Genomic DNA, 24,093 nt, shown 5'->3' on the forward strand with positions numbered 1-24,093 from the left:
TGTATATCGCCTCATGAGAGACCGTTGGCTTTGATTGTTCATGCGCTGCGCCTGATCTGAGATGGGTCTGGTTTTTATTGGCGATTAAAAGCTCAACACGGTGTTGACAAGTGTGGTGTCAATGGTAGCGAACAATTCAAACCTTAGGCAATCACTACCCACCCAACTAGTGTCAAAGCCCTGATCCTTGTTACCTGTCTCAGCACATTAGACGAGACGGTGCGAAAGCAAACAATTATTGAAACTAGTCATCCCTCCTAGAAGAATATACTACATGACCAAAAGATCCAAGCTTTCAGTCCACCTACTCAAAGGTAGATGTAGCATAGAGGAGTACCACCTAGCGTATCGAACATATCCCTAATCCTCAACGTCTCACCGTTGATTCCCATATCCAATGGCTCATCGATGGTAGCGTTGCGCGTTGGGGGCTTGTTCTGCAGCGTCAAGGTACCAGTCACTTTGTTTGCCTCAGCCGGGTGGAGAACCTGCCAGATCCAATAAATGCGGTCAAGCATCGTGTGATGGAGGTAAAAGGCAGGGTCGTTGACAGAGGAGTAGAGATCTGTTGCGTCTCCGCCCATGGTGTAATGTCCTGAGGCGTGCAGCCCTAAGAACCCGTCTGTATACCGACCCAGAATTTCCTGCCAGAAAATGGGATGCGTTACGGATCCTGCACCGATGGTTACATTCAGCAGATTCTCCGTGGTGAACCACTTCTGAGGTATGTAGGGACTGAGATCTCGGCGCAGGCAGTGGGGGTTGTAGTCGGTAATGCCAGTCGCCAGATCAGTCAAGCCTTGCATTCCAGGCGAAATGGGACCAATGTTTGCTTGCGTACTGCAAATGTGTTAGTTTTTTTTCAATTTCCCATATCAGGATGTAGCCTCACTTTTTGAAAGGACCGCTCTTGACACACCCACCCCCTTTTCCAGAGGGAATTGGCATCAATCGACCGCCAGCAAGACTTCCGTTATGTGCAAAGAATTCGCCGTCACCACCCAAACTGGTATCACTCCCGTCAAAAACGGGGGACTCGTAGATGTTATCGGCATGTGCAAACCAGTCCCAGTACTAGCGGATGAGATATGGATTAGAGTGCGGAACTTGTAGGTAATTAAGAGGATGAGACTCACGGGTTGATAGCCTTTATATCCACATTCGTTTCGAAGAGCTTGTTCATAGGCCCATACAAAGTAGCGATGCCAGGTAAGGAAGGGTCCATTTCCATGTATGTACAAAGTTTGGTTCACGTGAATGGCGACGAAATCATCGAAGCGAGTCTTTGCTGCTGGGGCCCAGGACGGGTCAGACTTGGGAGGCAATCGTCGAAGACATTGTACTGCTTCGATGTAGGCCTTTCGATCCTTCTTGCTCATATATTCCCTTTATAATATTAATGAGTGAAAAAAATAGTGCCTATGGATGACTTGCCAGCCTTTCCGTATGGTTGCAGTAGCTAGAGAGCAGCCTTTAGAATCCCTTTTGGAGATACTCTCACGCTGTTTGAGCGTTTCATAGGCATGTTGCTGCAGTTGAGCAAGAGCTTCGAGGGGTGCAATGGTCGGATCTATGTTAATAGTTGAAGCCGGCTGTGAATCGAGGGGAACAGCAGCTACAAGACTTGTTGCTAGCAGATGGTAAGAGGCAAGAGCATGAAACAGCCGCATCGTAACGTGGAGGCACTTATGCGTGGGACTTGACAAAAAAATCAAGACTGAATATCAAGACACGCATCAGTATTTTTATTCACACACCGAAGATAAATTTCACAAGGACTTGGACAGCCGGGCATACAGCCTGAAGTGAGAGTGGATGGTCGGCCTTGCATTGAATAATGGGGCGTCTCAAGGCAAACAGCCGATCAGATGCCAGTTACGTGTGTCGTTACTGGAAAAGCTCTGCACTACCCATGTATCATGTATAAGCGCTAGCGATCCTTTCGATGGATATTGCTGCATGTATATTGTCGTTCCTTTATTCGTTCATCTTGGAAGCGGCAAGCGGGAGGCCTAGAATCTGGAGGTTGATCTTAATACCAAAACCTCGGGACATCAACACAAATGCATCAGTCTCCATTGATGGAATCTGAATTTTCCTACAGTGCTAGTACTTAACCCTGCTTTCTATACCCGGGCGTGCAATAGCAGCATGTAGCATGCCGACAAGTTTACAACATCTAACCTTTAAAATAGCGCAACCTCCCCAGCACAATTTCTACATGATAGTATCATTAGCATATCCGTTGAGACCCGTAAATCTGTAATTCCCTTCAACAACTCCACTAATCTGCAGCACACTGTGCCAAGCCATAACCTAATCGCCACAGCACAAAAGTCCAGAACAGGTGTGGCGAATCACCGCCATCGAGAAGTTTCCAGCCACACTTGCACCGCCACAATGACGTCGCACTCCCCGTATATATAGGCACCTTTTACACCCATCTCTCATCCCCTACAACACACAACCCCTACCTCATCATCACTCAAACAAATTACTCAAACCAAACTCGGAATAATTCCTACCCCTCTTAAACCAACCAAACAACCAGAATGCCTGTCCCCATGTCTTCAACAACGCAACAAACCTCCTCTACCACGGCAGAGACAGCGCAAAACGTGGAAAACCCATCAACACAAAGCGTAGCCAGCGCCACCCAAACCCAAAAGACCGAGGAGGAAAAGGAAGCAGAGCGACGCTACGAAGAAGCAATTGAAGAGGAGTACGCAAAGCGTGAAGGAGGAGCTTAATTAACCTTCAACCTATATATAATATTTCTCTCGGCTCAAAATGATATCCACATAAACCCCCCTCCCAATCCAATCCAACCCCTAAATCTGCCTTCCCGTCTTCCATCTTCCACCATCCAAACTCCTACGTCTCCCCCAAAGCCTTCTTAAGCACCTCCCCCCTCCGCCCCGGCATATCCATACCCAACGCCAACTCATGCCCCCTCTCACTCATCTTCCCCCACGTCTTCCTCAGTATCCCAACAATCTTCTCCTCATCATGCTCCCTCTCAAACGCCTCGAATTGGTCATCTAGAAAGACAAGACACGCCACATCCTCCAGCACCTGCGTCTCTTCGTCTTCTCTAAGGTCTTCTTTACGTATCAGCGCGCCCACACGCTCGGCATCAGCCTCGCTATATCCCGCCTCTAGGCATATTTTGCTAACGAGCTCCGCCTGCCGTTTTTTGAGAAACGTGCGCCACGCGTGGTATCCCGGGCGTGTCTGCGGGTACGACGAGCGCGGCACTTCCCACCGACGAAAGTGCTGGGCGCGGATGGCGAGACGCAGTGTTTCTGAGGCATCTGGGGCGCGCTGGGCGAGGTACGCGGTGCATTTCTGTGCGTAGTGCAGTTCGTAGGGTGTTGAGGTGCCGTTGATGTCGACTTTGTTGGGGTCGAGGGCGTGTGCGGCGTCGATGGCGCTGAGGGCGCCGTCGTAGGGTGTTGACATTGTCGGTTGCTTTCGTTACAGGGTTTTAACGACGAAGGGGGAGATCAAGGGGGTTCAGGTGGAGTAGTGAGTAAACTGGTATATGATATCGCAATGTGCACACGGTAATGTAGTAAGCCATGTTATCGGCAGTGGGATTCATTCAATGCGGGAGCTGTGCAGAGATAGCGGCGCGGGGTGGGGTACATGTGTGCATGTGCCCCGCGATTTTGTTCAAGTGGGGGGAGGGGGAGGGGGGGGATTGTCATTTTTTTGGTCCCTGTCGATCTTATTTGAACACAACACGACAACACACGCAAGGTCCAAACAGAAAAAAAAATTAATCTCGCTCCTGGGTTGGTAGCATAAGTGGTTAGTTTTGACACCCCCAAAAGCTACATACTAATCACTGTTAATAAGCCTAGCAATCATGCAAAAATCCTTCTTATCACATGTTAAAAAGATTTGTGAGATATACCACGTGGCCAGACATGGTAATCTGATTCTAGTTGGCTCCCGCAATCCGGCAGTAAAGATAGAAACACATATATTCCCAAAAAGGGAAATGTTGGAAAACGGTATTGATTGCTGATATTTCGCGCACGTCATACGCCGTCAAATCGTCTATTCGTGCGGTGCCGCTCCGTTACTTCTTACGGCATATACTTTTGTGAGACACCCGCCGGGCACTAGTTCCAGACTTTAAGTCCGGAACGCCCCCTATTGCGGCACGCACATGTATGTTTACGCAATCGTACTAAAATCATCGTCCACACCCATGAAATTACCAGGGTTATTACAAAACGCCTAGCACGCGGGGAGTTTTTCTTCTTCTTCTTCTCATTCCATTGCGTTCATCTCCGCTCCTTCTCCGGGTGACATACCTCGCTCCCGTTTTCCCCACTAGTTGCACGAGCAAGACACTAGTCATACAGCCGAACTGTCCAGCCAGTTACACGTGGAGAACGTCGGTCTTGATCGGCGAAAATGGCAGGCACATGCATGCTGCGTCGGCAGAAGCTCTATACAAAGGGCAATCGACTAGTCTAGATAGTTTTTTCCCTACTGGATACGCTCGCCCAATGGCCTTATGCGACTCAGCTCCAGTTGTCGGGTGAGCTCTGGCCCCAGGAGCCGCTGTTCTGTTGCGGCATAGATGGCGGTGCTTGGAAGTAACTATTGGCGTCTGAGTGTTGCTGGTCTTGTTGAACCCAGCCATTACTCGTGTCATGCGCCGGCGACGAGGATGCCGCAGGACTACGGCCTCGGTTTGTATTCACTGGAATACCGGGCCCGTAGACCATTGCCCTTCTTGTCTGGCCGCCCGAAGGTTGTGGGAGCTCAGGTACTGGCTGAGGAGATGGAGTCGCCCATGTATGTTGGCTTGGGCTAGCATCGTATGTCATACCATGCTGCTGTGGACTTTGCCCGGAGCCATCATACGAGTTGTTGTATGAAAGTGAGCTAGTATAGGGACTTGACTGCTGAGGAAAGAGACTAGGCGGTGTCGCTGGCAGATTGGAATACATCAACTGTGGTGGTTGCGGCGACAAAGATGGCATGGATCCCCATTGCGGAGAGTAAGTCGTCGGCGCTGCCTGACTGCGCTGATGAAGCTGTGCTGAAAGAGACGCTGATTCGCGTTGGAATCGGTCGCGCCAGTGTATGAAGCCAAATCTTAGTCCGAACCTAGAGAGTAACGTTGTGTAATCGTTGAGCGCATTGATGGCCCGGGTAGTCGGATCTAAGGGCAGCGACTGTCCTTCTGCCGGAGAGGGACTAGGGAAGGGGGGTGCATTGACCTGCGTGGGTGGGGCGAGGGGATCTTCCGACTCCACTTGCGTACCCGTCGCCGGTGCAGGAGGTACCGCCGGTCTCGCATCGAGGATGACCTCGAGATTTCGGGATAGAACATCTACGAACTGGCGACCAGTCATGTATGCCCGCATGGCATCGTAGTATGTCACTGGTGGCTTGACAGTGTGGGAGGGCTTGTCCAAGACGGCAAGGAGGTTGGCCGCATAGGCGATACAATGCTCAAAGATCAGGCGCTGGGCATATTCGTGGATATGGGGTATACGCGGGTTAGGTGACAGAATGTAGACATAGCTGTAGAGCAACTCCAGTTCGAAGAAAGATTTGACTGCCGGCAATGTACTCTGCGGCATATCTTGGAACCAGTCGGCCATCCTGTTGTACTGCTTCCAGATGTATTGGTAAGGGTCTGGCCAGGGCTCGCGTCCGGACTGGAACAGGTCCATGTACCACTCTGACTGGATCTCGCGAATCTTGAATAGATCAATGGCAGTATCGAAGGATTGCTGGAAGAGGTGCGACTGGGGAGACGAGTATTTTGGCGACATGGGCGTGCTGTAAAAGGGGAAAGCTACGTTTGCTGCCTCATCCGAGAAGGAGAAGGCGCGCGTTTGGACGAGTGAAGTAGATCTGCATACAAGTCAGTGTGAAGGATGTAGGGCTGGCCATGTGCACGCTTACCTGTCTAAGGAGTACACACACCAATATACCCGTCGCCGTAACTCTAGTTTTGTGCGGGATATGGCTACGTTCTTGGAGGGGTCCTGGTGGATACCAAGGTCGACCATTGCTCTGGAAGCTGCGCCTACAAGTGTCCAGCTGTCGAAGTGGTGAGGGTCCATTGTGGCGTATATGGTCCAGAGGACCAGAGCTTGAATGCTGGCAATGTATCCCGGATGGAGAACTTCTTCGGCGTTTTCGAGTGCAGCAATCATGTGTCCAACTGCATCTGTATAATGATTGTCTCCCCTGGATTCTGATTGGGAGAGACAGGCAATGGCCAGGACCATGCGGACACACCATCGGTCCCAAGGAGTGGAATTGTTTCCTTGCTGATAAACGGCCTCGACAGAAGAATATAGGGTGGCCTCTTCAAAGATGGGCCAAAGGGTGAAGACGTTGTTGAGGTAGTGTTGAATGAGTGGAGTGGCTGCGAACCTTGGAGGCAGCGGCTTGATCAAGTCACCTGATAAGGGCTCTTTTGTGCTGGCAGACCTGATAAGGCGAGCATACGACATTTCTGTGGTGAAGCCATAAAAGTCTCTTGCAGTGGCATTGACGGCGCTGGTTGGAGAGTCAGCAGCGGCTTTGCACGGGGATCTCAACGGACAGCACTCACAGAAGACCAAAGTCGGATACCAGATCGTCAATCTCGGAAGCCTCTCTCTGTCGAGCAGCACGCTGGCTGACGGGTTTGGTTGCTTTTAGGGTGTCGGTAGAAGACCTGCGTGGGGTGGAGTCGTCGGACGTGTCGTGCATGATGATAACCGAAGACTTTCTTCTTGCTCTTGCTTCCTGGATCTTCTTCTCCAGTTTCTCGACCCTCGACTCGAGAGTAGCGACATAGCTGCGTTCCTTACCCCTTGCAAACTGGTCGTTTGTGCTTGAGCATTCCGAGGCGCGATTGGACTTTTCACAGGCAGTGCAGGCGGGCAACTTGCCGTCGCACTTTACTTTTGCAGCACGGCACCGGGAGCAGGCGGCGACGGGCCTGCTCACGCGGAGCAACGGGGTCTCAAGGACCATTGGTAGAGAGATGTGGAATGGGCAAGCAGCAGAGTTGGAGCATGAGAGGTTGCAAGAGAGGTCCGTTGGAGAGAGGGGCTAGCTCGGGCGTGGGGCGATACGTCAAGGCCCGACTGGGCACTACTTGTGGAGGTCTGGGTGGTGGTGAGACAGGGCAAGACAAGACGGCAGCAAGCACAGGCACAGCCAGCGGGCTCGGTGCAATGCAAGCGGGCAGGCTAGCGCAGGGAAGAGCCAGGAGTGCCAGTGTCGCGTGGGAAGGGTGGGGATGCGGTGCCGGGGGTGCGAGTGCAGTGTATGGTACTGAGAGGAGATAGCGTGGTGTTGAGCAGTGACCTCGTCACGGGTAGGGCAGCGGGCAGCTCAGGCTTGTACCGGACGGGGCATAAGAGCCGCCTATTGCGACAGTTGGTAGTGCCGGCTGACAGGTGACAAGAGGGCCGTGGATTGGATGCTGATGGCGCTGGCTGCGAGGTTCGAGACCTGCGGGTGGCGGTGCCGCAGCCTACCCTTCCCTAGTAGTAGCCATGGCCACCCCATGCTGAGCCCTGGTCCCTTTTGCCCGTCTGCGTCCTTGCACTTCTTGTTCTTCTTCTTCTTCTTCTTCTTCTTCTTCTTCTTCTGCTGCTGCTGCTGCTGCAAGCACTGGCTCTGGCACTGACGTTGGTTGGCATTGGTCTCGGAATTGGTCCTTACTATTGGCCCTGGCATTGGCACAGGCACTACAACACAGCAGCAAGCACATCATCACCCTCGCCGCCGCAGCACCATCTCCGGCCATGGCCGTGCACGCCCGCTCTCTCCCCACATGCCAGGCCGAAGAACAATCATAAACACTGCGCCCTCGTCGCTATCCTCGCTCCCATCCCTCTCTCTGCTGCTGCTGTGTCTGCCCGGACGGTGAGAGAGAGCAGCCATGGACGCCGCCTCGACTGCTATACAGACCAGCACCGAAGCCGCCCCGCACCCGGCCGACGACACAACCTCCTCCACCACCGGTTCCCAATCCCGCATAGCACATACCCTGACCGCCTGCTGCCGCTGCCGCACTGTAAGTATCCCTCCCACTGAAAACTGTAGCCCCAGCCTGACACGTCTCCAGCGCAAGACACGTTGCGACCCTGGCCTCCCCCGGTGTGGGCCCTGTGAGCGCACAAACTCCCACTGCGAGTACTACGACCCTGCCAAAGGCCGCAAGATACCGCGCAATTATGTTGTCCATTTGCAGCAGAAAGTCCGCCAACTCGAGAAGCAGCTGGCTGACCTCGAGCGAGACGATGCCGAGCCGGACCCTGAGGATGTCATGCGCGGGGCCGCCACTGTGCGTGTCCAGGACTCGGACGAGTCAAAGTTTCTAGGCCCCTCGAGCGGCATCACCATCACACGCCTCGTCATGCAGCTGGCCAAGCAGTTTACAGAGTCCAAGAGCATTTCCGAGATTGTGCCACACTCGCGCGCAAAGGACATCAAGGACACCTTCACCCAAGAAGATCAAAGACCCACCTCCAAGATATACTCCATGGTTAGTGATGTAGCGGCAGAGGAGCTGCCCAGTAGAGAACTCACCAATTTGCTCGTTGAGCTCTTCTACTGCAAAGGCACGTTGTTCTTTCCTTTTGATAAGCCTGCATGAGCTAACCGCTGATAGTGCACCCCATGTACCCCCTCTTCCACGAGCCCACGTTTACAAAGGACGTCGATGATGTTTACAATGGCTCCACAGACCCTTATCAGAACTACTGCCTGCGCATGGTCATTGCCATTAGCCTGCAGAAAATGGACACGCAGTGGGTTGGTCTAGCCGACAGCTACTACCTCGCAGCCCTCAAGTACTTCGAAGCCGCCATCAAGCCCATGAACCTCAAGACGCTACAATGCTTTGGCCTAGTAGCAGGCTACTCTCTTCTAACGCCTACAAGAACCGCCGTCTATTACATCATTGGCCTCGGCGTGCGACTGTGTCAAGCATTGGGCTTGCACGAAGAGAAGACCATTTCCATGGGCCCAGGTGGGCGTTCAGCAGACCCCCTGGAAGTCGACATGCGCAGGCGTCTATTCTGGAGTATTCTTACCATGGACTATGGGCTATCACACAGTCTAGGCCGACCCGCCCACTTTGCCACGCGCCGCGAACACATTGACGTACAATTTGGAGAACTTGTCGATGACTGCTACATCACCAGAGAAGGAATAAAGCCCGCGCCCCAGGCATCACTCAAGAAATGGATCGGCCAACACTTCTATAAGATGCGCTTGCTACAACTCGAAATACGCAAGATGCTGTACCAAAAGAAGAAACCCGAGCCCAAAGATGACCAGCACCCCTGGTTTGCTCAGATGCTAGCAAAGATTGAGGCCTGGCGAGACACGAGTCCGGAAATGGACGGCGGCTCGGGTTTGAACAAGGTTTGGTATGCAGCCCCTCCATTTTAAAATACACGCCAATACTTACTTACCATGCAGGTTCATTGGACGATACAACACCATGGTCGTCTTCATGTACCGCCCTTCCCCACAAGTCCCCCGACCGTCGGTCGATGCTGCGATCCGCTGCTTCGACGCATGCCGGTACAACATCTACATGACCATGAAGCAGATTGAGACCAAGAGCGTAGACGTCACCTGGATCTTCACCCAATCCATTTTCATGTGCATCAACACTATGCTCTGGACCCTGTCTTACTCCGATGTACGAAAACTCCACAGTCGGGAAGAGGTCGAAGGCCATCTCGTAGTCGCCATGGAGTCAATTAAACAGGCGTCTGAACGATGGCCCGGTGTCGAGTCTGCTATTGGCCTGTATCACAACCTGATCAGCGCATGCATGAAGATCTTCGACAAAGACGGCGACGTCCCAATCTCGGCTAGCTCACCATCCGACACTGCATCAGTAGCAAACGGCAACGTAGATGGTATCAACCGGTCAAGAACTACAAGTCCAGCAACAGCGTCCACGGCATCGGTGGGCACACCGTCCGACAGGGTGACAGCGCCATTCGGCTACATACCAAGCAATCAACCGCTCTTCAACTTTGGCAATGGACAGACGAATGCACCCGCCCCATTCTCCAGTGCGCAAAGTGTGCAGCAGGCTGATTTGCACTCATCGCCCCAACAGCCTCCATCCATGACATACAATGATATGAGCCCGAAAACGTCGGTCGATTCCAACATACCCATTTACACTCACCCATCCACCACACAATTCAACTCGCTCCCTACAACCTTTGCGGAGCTACCTCAATGGAACCCGACTTTTACCATGCCGCCCCAAGACAACTACAACATGTCCATGGCCTCACCTTTCTACAATGAATCGTATGCAGCCAATCAGGGCTATGAAATGGCCGATTATCTCAATCCAGCCTGGAGCCAAGACTCCAGAGGGACGGGACTGAATCAGCAACAGCAGATGGAGCTGATGCACGATTTCGAGATGAACGAATCCAAGAACATTGAGATGATGATAGAACAGAGCCACCAGCTCTTCCGGCCCCCGCAGCTGCACAACTACTGAATCAACAAAAATTACCGTTGATGAACTCAACCTACACATTTTACGCGCCACGAAGAACAAGCAGACATAACCCATTGACCTACAGACACGAACAAACGTGCGATACCAGTGTCTACCAGGAGTAGACTTGTGGACTCTGCACAACTTTAGTCTGGGTGGAAGGATTCACATCCGGCTTGGCAAATCGGCCCTAACAAGTCGGGCTCGTAGATCCCACTAGCCAACTCGTGTTGAAGCTGCTGAGAATGGGCAGCTCCGATACCTTCTAGGAAAGATATTCATTGATTCGGGAACTCAATTTTTCCTTGTGACATCTTTCCGAGGTTCGGCACGTGGCACTAGTGACCGGAAGAAACCTCGCTTAGATAAGGTTGCTTCGCGAGTCGTGAACCGTTGTGTATCGGGCTTGAAGCGTCGCCAAAACCTCGGTAAGTCTGGAGACGCTAAAAGCTTGTGTCCACAACGAGTCAGGAGGGGGAGTCATGTACTGACCCAGACTCGGAACGAGGTGAAGGGAGTACTAGCGGTGACACCTAGGGTCACGGGCATGATGGCTCGAGGATATGGCCAGCCCTGGACCGTTTCTAGACCATGTGGATTTTGACACGTCTTGGTACATCTCTAATGGCACGACATACATTACATGCAGTGTTGTTTCAAAGTCGACTGGGGTCTTGGTAAGAATGGGCTGCACGTTATACTACTCAGTGCTCCATGTACACACGATGATATGACGGAATGTGGGAGCAGAGACTTTGATATTCTATATGTATGTATACTTAGCTCAGCTGGCCTGAATTAATTACTCTCGTCAACCAATACCGTACAAACCACCGCGACCCATACGTCTATTGCCCCTAAGCAAATGATCATGCTCACCGACACGACGACTACCAGATAACGTAGCAATCATCGTTACCCTGATCCAGCAGAAACAGAACCAATAAATAAAAAAGAACCCACGAATCTCCTCTTGCAAACCTGTCTCTCCTTGATCCATTTTGCAGCACCCAGCACACCCAACCCTCAAACCCCAAGAAAAAAACGAACCCGAAAAATCAATCAATCAATCACTGCCCCCTCCTACCCTCTCAAACTCCCTCTCAACCCACTCCATCAACTCCTGCACAACCTCCTCAACCCCCACCCTCACCCCCCACTCCCGCCAAACCTGCCTCAACACCCCAAACACCCAATTGCCGCCACTCATGACCGTAACATGCTCCCAATCGAACACGGTCGGGCGATTGTCTTGTAAATCGTCGACGAGATGCAGAAGCGAAAAGTCAGGTGTGATGGCGTAGTCTTGGCTGATATTTTCGAGTGCGATGGTGGCGCCGGTGTGGAAGTGGGGGAGGGCGCGGGGGGTGAGTGTGGGGGGGTAAGGGGGGAAGGATAGGGTTGGGCGTGTTGAAGTTGGGTGGGAAGGGGGTTGTGTGGTGGACTGGGAGGGGGAGTGGTAGATGGATGCTGCGAAGGCGGCGAGTTGGCGGGTTGTGGGGGATGGGGAGGGGGATGGGGAGGAGGCGGCAGAAGAGATATAGAGAGGGGGGCGAGGAGTAGCTGTCGTGGGTTGTGGACATGGGGATGAAGGTGCGGAAGAGGGGGAGGACGATGCGGAGAAGATGGAGATGGGGGGACTGCGAGGTGGAGGTGGTGGCGTGATGGGGGGTGGTAAGGACGAAGTTGCCGGAGGAGAAGGAGGGGGTTGGTTCGCGGTGGAAATTGGCTCGACAGCATCGACTTCTGGCTCCCTTGGTTCGTTTGGTGCCGGTCTGACATCTTCCATATGAGAGTCGCGGGTAAAGAGTTCAGTGAATATGCGTGATGCCCCTGGTCGTACTGACAGCGTAGGAAGACCGAGGTTGGGAATGGGGATAGTGAAGTTTACAGGCGGCTCTATTGGCTGGGCTAGTGGTGGAATGATAATTTCGTTGCGTAGAGGCGATGTTGCAGGTACTTTTCTGGGTCTTCCTCTTCCTCTGCCTCGCGCTCGGCCTCTTCCTCTCGCGGGTCTGACAGGTTCACTAGCTGCACGTGCTTCTCTTCCTGCTGCGGGTCCTGGTGATTGGCTGACTACACTTGATGCTCGTTCTGGCTTTGAAGGCTTTGGAAGAATGGGTCTAAGGTTGAAGACATGGCGGCGTGGAAGTAGGTCGCCTACAGTCGCTGACAACGGGGGAAGGTTATGAGACGATGATGCGGCTTCCGGGTGGAAAGGTGCTAGTGTAATATATTCCCTGGCTTCTCCTTCCAAGGTATTGGCTACGCCTGGTGCTCCTGCTTGATTTGGCAGTGGAGGAAATCTGCGATTGGGAAATGCGGCTCCTGGGGGTGGAGGCAGTGATTCGATCTGTGGCAGTGACGCGGGAACGTTGGGAGAGACGACGAGATCCCCGCGGCCTGCAAGTAGTCGTTCTAGTTGTTGTATTGATTCAGGAAGGTTGGGAGAGATAAACAGATCCCTGGGAATTCGAAGCCTTGCTTCTGCCGAAGTGGGAAGATTAGAACTGAGAAACTGGGACTCATGGCGTGGAGGAGGAGGAGGAGGATGGGATGTTGCAACTTTCACTTCCTTGTCTGGTCTGCCTTGTTCCACGGATTTCTTGAGTAGACGCGGTGCTCTTGCTCTTGTTGGTGACGTAGGTGTTTCTGATGCCCCGGCTTGCGTTGGCAATATGGGCACACTTGTTGCTCCAGCTTCTGTTGGTGACTTGGATGCGCCTGGTGCACCGGCTTGTGTTGGTAATATGAGTACACGCGGTACCCTTGGTAGTGTTGGCAAATTCGGAAGGCTGAAGCCGTCAGAGGAGCTATTGCGGCGTGGAGGCCCTGCTGTAAACATCTGCTCAGGTCGTGGTGGAGGTACACGCCCTGGTCTCATAAGCCGATCTGTGAAGCTCGGTTCTCTGTCAGGTTGACTGGCATTGCGTAAAGCATATTTTCTCTGGAGACTTTCCAAACGGGATTCTTCTGCCTTTGGCTTGTCTTGTTTCTTGGTGGTCTGCTTGAGGATGCTGGCTTGGTTGTTCGAGTCTTGACTTGCACTGGACTGGGTGACACTAGCTTGTGTACTAGAACCTCCCTGTGCATTGGAATCATTCGAGGTATTGGCCCTTTCGAATAAGAAGTCGCCGACTGGTGTGGCACTGCCAGCAGTGTAGCTGTCTGAGAAATGGACCCTCTTCACGTGAGGGGTTCGTTCTTCGACCGTATAGCCCATGCTAGGTGGAGTGCCTGTAGAAGGTAGTTCCATACTTGTCGTTCTAGTCGTAATGAAGCGGCTGTTATAATCGGGGAAAGGATCAATATTTCTGGACAGTGCGTTTCTGCGATCAAGTGGTCTGTTGGATATATCGCGAGTCTTGAGTATGTTAGCCTTGAACAATTCAAGAAGATCTTCTGGGGATGGGAACAGATACGCCCAACAACTTGTTGCTGTCACTTGTACTTGAAACACGCAATTTCACAATCATGGAGGGTGAAGCGTCTGCTTGCTCCTTCGTCTTGGGAATATTTTCGGGGGGTCCGTAAAGACGATGCTTCGGATCTCTCTTAGATGTATCATTGTCAAAATGCGCGCGACGCTTCCGAAGCCGCCTCGCTTCGACTGCACCCGCGACCATTGATCGTTCCAAAGTCACTGATCTCGAGCGCCTGCCCCTGCCCCTGCTAGAGGTAGTAGACCGATGCTCGAGATCGGACTCTGGCTCAAGCGTGTGCTCTGTCGCATCGGCTGGAGTGCTTGTTCTTGTCTTGGATGATGGCATGAGCCGAGCGTCCTTGTCCATGTACACGAGTACAATTTCTTCCAGTGCATCGCGCAGGAATGTGACAAACGGCGGCGTCTTGCTGGTTGCTTCGAAGATGCCGGACTTGAAGGCATTGTCACATATCTCAAGGGCTCGGGCTCGGAGGTCAGCAGGGAGGCCTTCGTCGATTGCAATGGCATGTCTGCGTTTAAGAAGCTGTCCTTTGGCCTCGTCATCACTCAGAGTGCCTTCCCTGATCGCTGTCAGTAACTTGGTGTTATCCATTGTTCCGTGGATTAAGGCTCGATACGGTCGAGCGGCGAGAGGTCGATGAATATGTTGGAGAGAAAAGGTACAAATGGGGGTGTACACACCTTCGTATATACTGTGTGTGGGGTATCTTAGCGAGGCTAACAGACTGCAAACGGACTTGCTTACCAGGCAGTGAAGGGGAAAGACGCTAAGACCCTACGGTAGTGAATGCGAGACGTATACTCTACAACTGCAGCTGAGGGCTATGAGTTACAGGCATCATTCCTTTAAGTAGCTGGATATCTATACCAGTAGTTGTAGTAGATATCCTCCAGACTATAAATATTTGTGCCGTACTTTGAGTAGTATCTGCTTGCGACAGAACATAACGCAAATGGTGCGGCGCAGACATGGCTGCGCGTTTGCAGCCTCTTATAACGGCAAATACCAACCTGTTTGATTTCATTTCAAGGTGAAGGCCGCTAGTTATGAGTATAAGATACGGTTTGATAGTGAGTCAAAATACTTGTAGAATGCATGCACGTGAGCTTAGAAGGATAACCCCATCCTCACACGGACTGGACAGTACGTGTTGTTTTACCGCCAACAGTGTCTGTGAACTATATGCCACTAACACATATCATAGCCTGTCTATACAGTTGTTGAATAGCTGTACAGAAAGTCCTCATTATTAGTTGTCTTCCCGACGATGTACCAAATCCGTAACTCACTGCTCCCGACACGTGATTGGTCGTTCGCTTGCTCCAGTGTCGAGTCTGAGGCAGCAAGCTATGTCATGTGCGCACACTCTCTCGGAGTGAAATCGATACATACAACCAAATTCAGATTGCTTTTATCATTATTCATTATGAGGAGCCGAGTCTAAGCTCATACTAGCATGTGTTCCATATTCTGCGGATCACCATCGACTCGGGAAATCTAACGTTACAAAAAACCAAAACGCCAATTGATGCCAGACGCCACCGCTAATTTTCTAACCCAATGGATATGAGGAGATAAGTGAAGGAAAATAAAAAGAAAATCAAGTGATCTACACCACTTCACCTGATTGAGGAGTGGCAGACCGATCGCTGAGGGAGCAGATCGTCCGTGCCTCCCGCATATCAGCCTTTTTCGCATCTCTCACTGCTGCGTCAACAGCGTCGTGAAGGTCGAGATGAAAAAAGGGCCTATCGATGCCATAAATAGACTCGAAGCGCCTCTCCATGCCTGAACTACTCGTATGAACCTGTGTCTCACTCGACTCAACGGTTTCTTTACACGACTCTTCATCTAGCACACTAGCGCTTCTTTTCACAATCTCCATTTCTTTGCGCTCTTCATCTGTCGCGCCAGCCAGGCTTGTAGTAACCGTGTATGCAGGACACCAGTTACTCATGCTATCAACGTTTGTAGTTGCAGGAAACCCGAAACCCGCAAAGGAAAGCGCTTTACGTGTCCATCGATTGTGTACGCCAGCGAAATGCCACTCTACCAAACCAGGTGCTGCATACCGGTCCAGCGTATCGCGCAAGGCTTTCAATCCGTCGATGCTGGTGATATCGAGGATGTTGACGGTGGAAAAGTCGAGTACCACTGCTCGTAGAACTGGCAGTGAGGCAGACTCTTGGATGAGCTTCTCCGTAGGTAAGGCGTCGCACCAAAGGCGGTCGTGATCACTGATGCCGTCGTCTGTTCGCGTTCGGCGGGTATTTGACTTGATGTAAGAGGTAAGATGATCGATGTGGTAGGCTTGGTTGATGTAGTTGAAACTCTCGCTGAAGCGGTAGATGAAAACACCAGGGTATGCAGGTTCGATGGTGATATTCGGGTTGTGGTTGTCTTTGACGTCGTAGGGAATGTAGACCTGGCGCATTCCTTCAACATGTTCAATATGGCTAACCAGTGGGACGTCAAGTGTTTCCGCGGAAGATGCTTGATCGCATGGCAGATCTTCACGCACAACGCGTGTCACTCCCACCGAGCCACGGAACTTGCCTGGGCTCTTAGCGATGCGCAATAGAAGCATAGCGAAGGAAAGACCGACGGTTACATAGATGGCTGTCTCGAGGTTGGTAAAGAAGGCGATGACAACACCACATACCCAGATGAAGAGTTCGAATGGGGATAGTTGGTAATACTTGTGCAGGTCCTTTGGGCCTTTGATCAAATCAACAGTGGAGTGGATAATGATACCAGCGAGTGCTGCGTTGGGGATGTAGTGGAAGACTGCAGTAAGCGCGTACAGTGCTAGTACCAATACTAACGCGCTGAAGACTCCAGAGAGTGGAGTTCGTACTGCTGCTTTGGATAACACAGCAGAAGCACCAAAGGATCCAGTACAAACATAGCCACCGACAAATGGACTAAGAAGATTGGCGGCACCCTGTGCAATCATCTCTTGGGAGGGGATGACAGTGTAGTTATTCTGGCGACCAAAGCTCTTCGCAATGGCGATGTGTTCGACAATGAGAATGATGATCATAGCAGGCAGCTCAGAGGCAACTATCCCGAAAAGTTCGCCATTCATCGGTGGTACGCCAGCATGACTGAAGCCTTTCTCGATGCGGCCGACAATACGAAATTTCTCTTTGCCTGTAGGCATCTTCCGGTTGACCAACCAGCTGACAAGGGTGTAGAGCAGTACGGTGAAGGCAAGACGCAATGAGGATATAAGGGACCACATCTTCTTCTTCCGCGATTGTCGTACCTCCATCTTAGCGCAAGTATTCTTGATAAGATACAGGAGGATGATGGATGTAATGCCGATAGCCGCGTCGAGTTGTGCGCGAGGCAGACCCTTGAGAAAGTTGACGTACACCTTATATGGGGACTCGCGCGTATTTATGCCCTTCACACCCATCAACGTCGGCAGCTGGGTTGAGATGATTGTGATGCTTGCTGATGTGATGAAGGCCGAGATAGGTATGTAAGGTATGAATTCAATGATGAAGCCAAGGCGGAGGAAACCAAAGGCGAGTAAGATGGCACCAGCCAAGAAGCTTATGGCATGAGCCACTTCCTCAGGCTTGTACTTTCCCGGATGGGAAGTCTCGACCTTACTGACAGCACTACCAATCAGGAGTGAGCCAACGGCAGTAGTCTATATTTGGGTCAGATACGAGCGTATTGAGATGGAGAATTTGACTTACACCTATGACAATGTCTCTTGAAGTACCGAATATCCAGTATAGACATGCGCCTGTAAAGGTAGTGTAAAGACCGAAAGCAGGCGACAAGCGAGCAAGCAATGCATATGCTACTCCCTGGGGAACGACGACAAGACCCACAGTTATTCCAGCAATAGCATCACCGGCTAGCCAATGTAGGTTGTATCTTCTGATCCAGCGCGCACTCGGACACACTTGGCGAAGATACTCGACCATGCCGTGTGAATTCGGAATCAACTCGCGAAACCATTCTGCCACCGATGGGTCTTCTTCGATGTATGTCTCCCCAATAGTTTCAGTGGCGATGTTCTTGAATGTTTCTGTCTGTGCGCTACGGTCCTCGGAAAAGGTTGGTAACAGTTTCATCGTTCAGGTATTGGAAATGTGCTGAAGGACTCAGAAGAGGCCAAGGCTATTAGAAAGGATATTCTGCTTGCACGAGCATGTGTAAGAGACGTAATAGTTGTTGGTTGTGTGGCAGTAGCGTCGGGCTAGAGCATATACATGTGCTTTGTAGGGTTCCAGGAATGATGCAATGACTAGGAAAAGTATGGGGAAACCGTGCAGGTTATGAGTTTATCGATAATTGCTTGTCCTACGGCTGTCTGCACGCTCTTTTCGCAGAATTTTATCCACTATCATGCGTTTGCACCTGGAGCATTTGGCCGACGAGCCGAGAGGCCGGGCGAGAGGCCTTGGCGGCATCGACGCACCACCGGACACGGCGACTCAGTGTCGAGACCGACTATCTCCTACGTAAGTCAAATGCATAGTTCAAAGGTAATACGAAGTCACCGACATACCCACAGCACTTGTAAGACATGAGTGCATGTGATGTATTCGTAGCTTTCAGAATCAGTGCTCGCTCAGATGTCTGCGTAGGCACTGCGACCTCACACTGCGCCTCTCTATGGATCTACATTCACATCTCCACAACCGAGATCGACGATAGGGAGTCGGTGTGACAGACGGGCGATAAGATGGCCCAAGGATCGATTGGACAGGAACGGGCATGGCATTCCAGCATGGTATTCCAGCATGATGGTGGTGAGCCTCCGGTGAGGCGAGGCGTCGCTGTCAATGCCAAGCCTCCCGACTCGCATCCTATAGTGAGGGCCCACATCGGGAAGGAGGTCGTGCACACTGCGGGGAGGCGCTACTCGCCATCACCGGCTCCCTATCTTTCTATTCACTTGAGACGTTTCTTGCCCTAGGACGGTTGGGTAGCTATGTGTTCGCTGGCCGTGTTAGCGAACTCCGAGTACATCGACATTCATACATAGCTTTCTGCGTTGACCCCCTTAATCAGTAACGCACGGCCTTGTGAACTACTCCTATAGCCCCAATACTAGCACTTCGGAGGCGACTTTCCCTCATCAGCATATCCTCAATTACTCTCACCGTCGTCAATGACCGATGTACTGTTCCCATCCGTCTCCCATTCGTCTTCGTCACCATTCCCCTCACCGTTGTTTCCATCGTGGTTGTGGTTGTGTTTGGCATCGCCGTCTTCGCACAGACAGCAAATGCACTCGTCCGGCAGACCTTCCTCTACCCTCCATTTGCGCACAATGCCTCGCCCCAACCGCTCTCCACGAATGCAAGTGCCGTCTACATAGGCTGATAACGACTCGTCGCGATTTTTGGCAAAACCAAGCTCACCCGGCTCCATATGCGCGAAGTCGGTAGCTGAATGCTCCTCGTCTTGTTGCTCTTCCTCCTCGGGCTCTTCGGCGTCTCGGTCCTCCATCTCGTTTTCGGCGTCAACCCAATCCCCTGCAACTTCTCCCTTGCACCAGTTACAAAGAATTTTTGGCTGTGGACCCGCTCCGAAACTCGCCCCACAGGCACATAAATGACGGTGGCCGCCTCCATCGTCGTCTTGGACAACGATATGGCTAGACATAGCTTTATCCGCGTGATCTTCTTTTACATAGCAACCCACGCACAGCCAACGGTCGAGGAAGCGCTCACGCAGTGTACAGGAGCATCGGAATGAGCCTTTCTTCTGCCGTTCCTTAAAGCATGCCAGGCACACAAGCTCTTTCCGCAGGGTGATGATCATGTTGAGGAACGATACGATTTCGTTGCCGCTATATGGAGGTTGAGTACGACCAAGAGGGCTGATGATCTGATGCTCACCCAGGTTGATATCCAGGAGGCGCTCTATGGGCTCTGGATCGCCAATGGCTGGAATGTGGAGTGGAATGTGGAAACGGCCGCGATCGTGGAGAGGCTCCATTTTTTCGATAGGACGGTACCAGGCGGATACATCGCCATGCTTTGGTGGAAAGACGGAAATCGACGCGGTATTCAGAAAGAAGAAGCCTGCCCACCAGCGACGTTGGTCGTAGCCAGAGTCCTCGACGAGATGGTTGTAGAAGACATGTATCCGGCACTCGTCGCATGTGTTGATTCCGCACTCCACACACGGACGCGATTCAGTTCGAAACCCATCGCCGGCACAGCCGATAGTTAGGCGAAAGCTCTTTGCTGTGCACGCACAGTGAAACAATGTGCGCAAATACGAGCCCAGTCCAGCACACAAGGTCTTGGAAAGTAGATTGGCCTTTACCCTCGCGTCATGTATCTGGATGTTGCTGTGAAGGGTTTGGCATAACTGAGTGACTGTGACCAAGTCATATGGCGGAAGGTACGAAACAAGCGTCTATTGTTTATTAATAATTAAGCCAAAATTAGTAACAGGGTGGAACTTACCTCTAGTACCGGATATAAGGTCAGTGCCACTGCGAGCGGGTTGGTCGCGTTTGAGATAGCTAGAGGCTTCTTCCACATGCGGGATTGCGCAGCCTGCTTGGAATTCGTCATTTTGGGAGATTTTTTGTGAGGACCGTTGGCAAAGAAATTGGTGGGAAAGTGTGCCGGTACTCGTGTAGGCGTGTGGTTGCTGCTGTGACCCCGGACTCGCCCGAAAAGCTGTACCGCCGCAATTGACGGGCCCCGCGATGGGCTTTTTGAAGAAAGGGACTACAAGAAGATGGACAATTAAAGAGGAAATACGACGGAGGGAAATGGCAATGAGATACTCAAGGCGCGGGTTTCAAACAAGAAGTCACATGTGGCACGTGCACAAACAGTCACCATGGGAGCAAACACCACTCACTCACTCACTCCAGCATAGCTTCGTTTGTGGCAAATGTAAACCACGTAAGGATTGAAATGTCGCCATAAAATTTCCGATGGTCAAAGCAGTCCGCGTCTTGGGAGTGGGCCGATGTGTGTAAGTGACTTGACGTAACACAGACCCAACTATCAAAGCCGTCAAGTGGGAACTTTACATCTTCGGCTATATCTCCGCTGATACGAAGGCAGTGCCAATCGCAGGATTGTAGCAAACGTCTCCAGGTAATAGGGACAAGCATGGGTGAAGAATTACCTTCCACAATCATAGAACGAGCGTGCGGCTCCGCGAAATATATGTACGGCTTCGCCTCAGTATCCATTTTGGGTTGCGGGTGGTAGCCATAAGCCACTCCAGAAGCTCTCGACTCTGCTCCGGATTCCTGATTGGTTCAGGCCCTGTCTCAACTTGCTTTCCATGAACGCGAGAATGTCACAGTCCTTAACGGCCTCGGTATATCTATTACGACGCTCTTGAATTGAGGCGAAATCGGACGACTTCTTCGAAAAATCATGTCATACTTTAATAAATGCACATTTAGTGCATCGCCTGTCATGGCGTAAGCAAAGTTTGCTGTGGTTTGTGTTCGTGTTCTGGTATATGGTTTGACGAAACATTGGCCCGTTGAACTTGGTAAGCTAGTCAAGCGTGTACCAAACACTAGTTTCCAGACATTTTGAGCTGATAGATCATACCTAGAAGTCTCTGAACAGCTGTGCCGCTTATTATATTTGCGTTAGCTGCGTGCTCACTCGCTAAATCTCGGACCATCGTCGCGGCAGTGTGCTATGGGCTGGGTTCCAGGGGGTCCGGATGGGGACGGATCCGGAACCGAAATTAGTTCCGCCTGAACTAGAACGATGATCATCGGAGGGTGATCTTTCAGAATGCAGTGACGATTACCAATAACATGACTCCAACGTTGGAGTGCTACGGCGAAAATGAGGCGATGTAAGCATTGCCCTTCGTATTCCAAATCCACGGATTTGGGTAGCGTCGCGTATGTGAACCCTACATTCGCTGTAAAAGTGGATACTACTCGCTATAGAAATAGGGTTCGCAACTTGTAGAGTGGAGAATAAGAGCTACCTTATTGCCTATAAATGTTCCAGCGTGCTGTAAGGCTAAGATGTGTGTGAGGGGACTGCCCCACCGTTTACTGTCTATAAGCTTTAGGCGCAAACGCAATCGATGACCCTGCTCCATTTAGTGCTGTAAATGAAAGTCAAACACCAAGGACATGCTCTAGTCATGACGAGCCTCATTTCCAGAGCGCTTCAATATATCAACGCGCGTACAAGAACTAACTGCCGAAGACGATCGGTACCCCGAAATATACATCCGAGAATCTCTTAACAATACCATTGATCCTATTCTTAGGAATTGTACACTATATCTGATGAAATCAGACAAGACTCTATCGGAATACTCGGATTGCCCACAGCAACGCGTTCATTTTCTCATCTGTCTCATCACCAAACTATTCGATACTGTACACGCATCATCAGCATCAAAAGACCCTTTCTTCTTCGGCCCTTTAGATACCACACCAACGATTCTTAAAAAAAATAGAGAGACATACTCCCTACCGAAGTCCCCTCCTTCCCTATCCGTCTTCAAAACAAAGTGCCACTCGTTTCACAAAGCCCCATTATATTTCCAAGCGACTGGCTCGAGGTTTTTGCGAATACGGTCACACCCAAGCCTCTTTTACAACGATCAAACCCCCGCAAAAAGACAAGGATCTCACTGCAACAAGAGTGCGAAACCACCCAATCAGACGACGAAAAAGGCCAAGTTTGTGGCAAAGAGCGTAAACTCTGGATTACCCCCACTTGATTCCCTTGTGCATCCTGCAAACGACTATGTCCCACACTTACTTATACGCCACAATGTGTCTTCGATAACCAAAAAAGCCCCACATTTATTAACTACTCAGCAGTGCGATACCACTTTCTAGCTCACAGTTAAAATTGACTACTTATATCTGTCGGCGGAGCTTCTTGACCTCTTCCCCAGAACATCTCTTTCGAATCTACAAATATCCTGCAACCTCTTCAGCACCCCTCGTCCCACTTCACCTCACCTCCCTTCCCAAATTCTTGGAACAATACAGATTAAATCGGGCATCAATCCTCAATCCAATAGCCATTTCCCAGGATACCGGGTCATTGCAATCCCATTAGCATTAGCATTGACGTCACACCTGCTACAGTCGAGAGGAAATATTAGCCTTGTCACCATGTAACAGCCAAAGCTTGAGAAAAAAGAAAAAAAAGCTTTTTTTCTAAGAAGATATCGAAGCCGTATTTAGATCACCTTTGAGTAGTGCGTTCTTGTGACTTCTTCTTCTCTCTCACCTGGGACTCACTTCGTCGGGGTTAATATATAGATTGAGCGGTTTACTGACTTTGTCGTGTTTATAGATGGGCATTTGGCTCCGGCCTTTCTGAGTGGAGTTTCTGAGAGAAAAGAATCCTGAGATTGATTACAACTAGTAAGCAGCAACTACGCGTAACCACCCATCCTCCGCTCCACCAATCGACACCGTCACGCCCGCAACCCATCGATACCGTCACGCACCAGCAGCGTCGACACGAGCGACACGGTAGCCTGATCCACCCCAAAAGCTACGACACATCATGCGACTTCCTCCGGCTCATCCCTCTCAACCGCCCTCAGATGCCTCCGGATGAAGTAGAGCGTCGCCCCCATGCATGCCAAGCTCTCGTAGGTTCTGCATTTACTGTCATTATCATGTATGATAAGTTACAGAGATTCTCTGCTCCCTCGTGGGATTCGGTGCAGTAATGGCGCTTTTGATACGCGTCATGTTGGCCTCCAGCCACTCGCGAGTCTCCTCACTCAGTCCCTCGACGTGACGTATCAACTCCATGCTCACTTTGTACACCGCGAGCGCGTCTGTGTGGTCGATCAGGGCAGTGTAACTGCCTTTTCCGATCCGCTGATGCTGACATCGGGGAGGGGTCCGCACCACCGTTTTGGCACAGATCGATCAAACTTCAACCAGACGGATACGTGTTGTTTTAGATCTCTCAGTACATGCTTAGGCGGAGGAGAGTAAAAGGCAATCATCGCGGTAGAAGAGAGCCCTACAGGGATGGATAGCTTTTCTGACGGGCTCGGCTTGGCACGAGATGATTGCCAGGATCGCAGCCGGGAGAAGAATCGCATTTTCGAACAGATAGATTTGAGATGGTGTCGGAATTGATCCGTGGTCGGGATGAGATGGGATGA

General features: G+C 51.3%; 12 protein-coding genes across 12 annotated transcripts; 2 read left to right on the forward strand and 10 right to left on the reverse strand.

Annotated features, from left to right (window-relative positions):
- Positions 1–308: 308 nt before the first annotated feature.
- Positions 309–1,670, reverse strand: COCCADRAFT_99049 (uncharacterized protein; the record flags this gene model as incomplete). The annotated part of the gene is made up of 4 exons (XM_007715226.1): positions 309–840; positions 893–1,074; positions 1,137–1,370; positions 1,431–1,670. 4 exons carry the CDS (start codon positions 1,668–1,670, stop codon positions 309–311), a joined length of 1,188 nt encoding a protein of 395 aa, XP_007713416.1.
- A 1,204-nt stretch (positions 1,671–2,874) lies between these two features.
- Positions 2,875–3,462, reverse strand: COCCADRAFT_5974 (uncharacterized protein; the record flags this gene model as incomplete). Its single annotated transcript, XM_007715201.1, has 1 exon — positions 2,875–3,462. One exon carries the CDS (start codon positions 3,460–3,462, stop codon positions 2,875–2,877), a length of 588 nt encoding a protein of 195 aa, XP_007713391.1.
- Positions 3,463–4,538: 1,076 nt separating this feature from the next.
- COCCADRAFT_99015 (uncharacterized protein) lies at positions 4,539–7,002 on the reverse strand (the record flags this gene model as incomplete). The annotated part of the gene is made up of 3 exons (XM_007715227.1): positions 4,539–5,886; positions 5,938–6,540; positions 6,596–7,002. 3 exons carry the CDS (start codon positions 7,000–7,002, stop codon positions 4,539–4,541), a joined length of 2,358 nt encoding a protein of 785 aa, XP_007713417.1.
- Positions 7,003–7,398: 396 nt separating this feature from the next.
- Positions 7,399–7,713, reverse strand: COCCADRAFT_5976 (uncharacterized protein; the record flags this gene model as incomplete). The annotated part of the gene is made up of 1 exon (XM_007715202.1): positions 7,399–7,713. The coding sequence occupies one exon, from the start codon at positions 7,711–7,713 to the stop codon at positions 7,399–7,401; it is 315 nt and encodes a 104-aa protein (XP_007713392.1).
- A 205-nt stretch (positions 7,714–7,918) lies between these two features.
- COCCADRAFT_37755 (uncharacterized protein) lies at positions 7,919–10,519 on the forward strand (the record flags this gene model as incomplete). Its single annotated transcript, XM_007715228.1, has 4 exons — positions 7,919–8,053; positions 8,105–8,600; positions 8,651–9,413; positions 9,466–10,519. The coding sequence occupies 4 exons, from the start codon at positions 7,919–7,921 to the stop codon at positions 10,517–10,519; spliced, it is 2,448 nt and encodes an 815-aa protein (XP_007713418.1).
- An 811-nt stretch (positions 10,520–11,330) lies between these two features.
- On the reverse strand, positions 11,331–11,519 carry COCCADRAFT_99110 (uncharacterized protein; the record flags this gene model as incomplete). The annotated part of the gene is made up of 1 exon (XM_007715229.1): positions 11,331–11,519. One exon carries the CDS (start codon positions 11,517–11,519, stop codon positions 11,331–11,333), a length of 189 nt encoding a protein of 62 aa, XP_007713419.1.
- Positions 11,520–11,585: 66 nt separating this feature from the next.
- On the reverse strand, positions 11,586–13,742 carry COCCADRAFT_99098 (uncharacterized protein; the record flags this gene model as incomplete). The annotated part of the gene is made up of 2 exons (XM_007715230.1): positions 11,586–13,555; positions 13,601–13,742. 2 exons carry the CDS (start codon positions 13,740–13,742, stop codon positions 11,586–11,588), a joined length of 2,112 nt encoding a protein of 703 aa, XP_007713420.1.
- A 166-nt stretch (positions 13,743–13,908) lies between these two features.
- Positions 13,909–14,556, reverse strand: COCCADRAFT_99030 (uncharacterized protein; the record flags this gene model as incomplete). Its single annotated transcript, XM_007715231.1, has 1 exon — positions 13,909–14,556. The coding sequence occupies one exon, from the start codon at positions 14,554–14,556 to the stop codon at positions 13,909–13,911; it is 648 nt and encodes a 215-aa protein (XP_007713421.1).
- A 1,018-nt stretch (positions 14,557–15,574) lies between these two features.
- Positions 15,575–18,059, reverse strand: COCCADRAFT_27174 (uncharacterized protein; the record flags this gene model as incomplete). The annotated part of the gene is made up of 2 exons (XM_007715205.1): positions 15,575–17,626; positions 17,676–18,059. The coding sequence occupies 2 exons, from the start codon at positions 18,057–18,059 to the stop codon at positions 15,575–15,577; spliced, it is 2,436 nt and encodes an 811-aa protein (XP_007713395.1).
- A 1,021-nt stretch (positions 18,060–19,080) lies between these two features.
- Positions 19,081–19,935, reverse strand: COCCADRAFT_99039 (uncharacterized protein; the record flags this gene model as incomplete). The annotated part of the gene is made up of 1 exon (XM_007715232.1): positions 19,081–19,935. The coding sequence occupies one exon, from the start codon at positions 19,933–19,935 to the stop codon at positions 19,081–19,083; it is 855 nt and encodes a 284-aa protein (XP_007713422.1).
- A 2,299-nt stretch (positions 19,936–22,234) lies between these two features.
- On the forward strand, positions 22,235–22,795 carry COCCADRAFT_99038 (uncharacterized protein; the record flags this gene model as incomplete). Its single annotated transcript, XM_007715233.1, has 1 exon — positions 22,235–22,795. The coding sequence occupies one exon, from the start codon at positions 22,235–22,237 to the stop codon at positions 22,793–22,795; it is 561 nt and encodes a 186-aa protein (XP_007713423.1).
- A 974-nt stretch (positions 22,796–23,769) lies between these two features.
- Positions 23,770–24,030, reverse strand: COCCADRAFT_99081 (uncharacterized protein; the record flags this gene model as incomplete). The annotated part of the gene is made up of 1 exon (XM_007715234.1): positions 23,770–24,030. One exon carries the CDS (start codon positions 24,028–24,030, stop codon positions 23,770–23,772), a length of 261 nt encoding a protein of 86 aa, XP_007713424.1.
- Between the last annotated feature and the right edge of the window lie 63 nt (positions 24,031–24,093).

Source organism: Bipolaris zeicola, assembly GCF_000523435.1.
Source record: "Bipolaris zeicola 26-R-13 unplaced genomic scaffold scaffold_100, whole genome shotgun sequence".
In the NCBI taxonomy this organism is placed as follows: domain Eukaryota; kingdom Fungi; phylum Ascomycota; class Dothideomycetes; order Pleosporales; family Pleosporaceae; genus Bipolaris; species Bipolaris zeicola.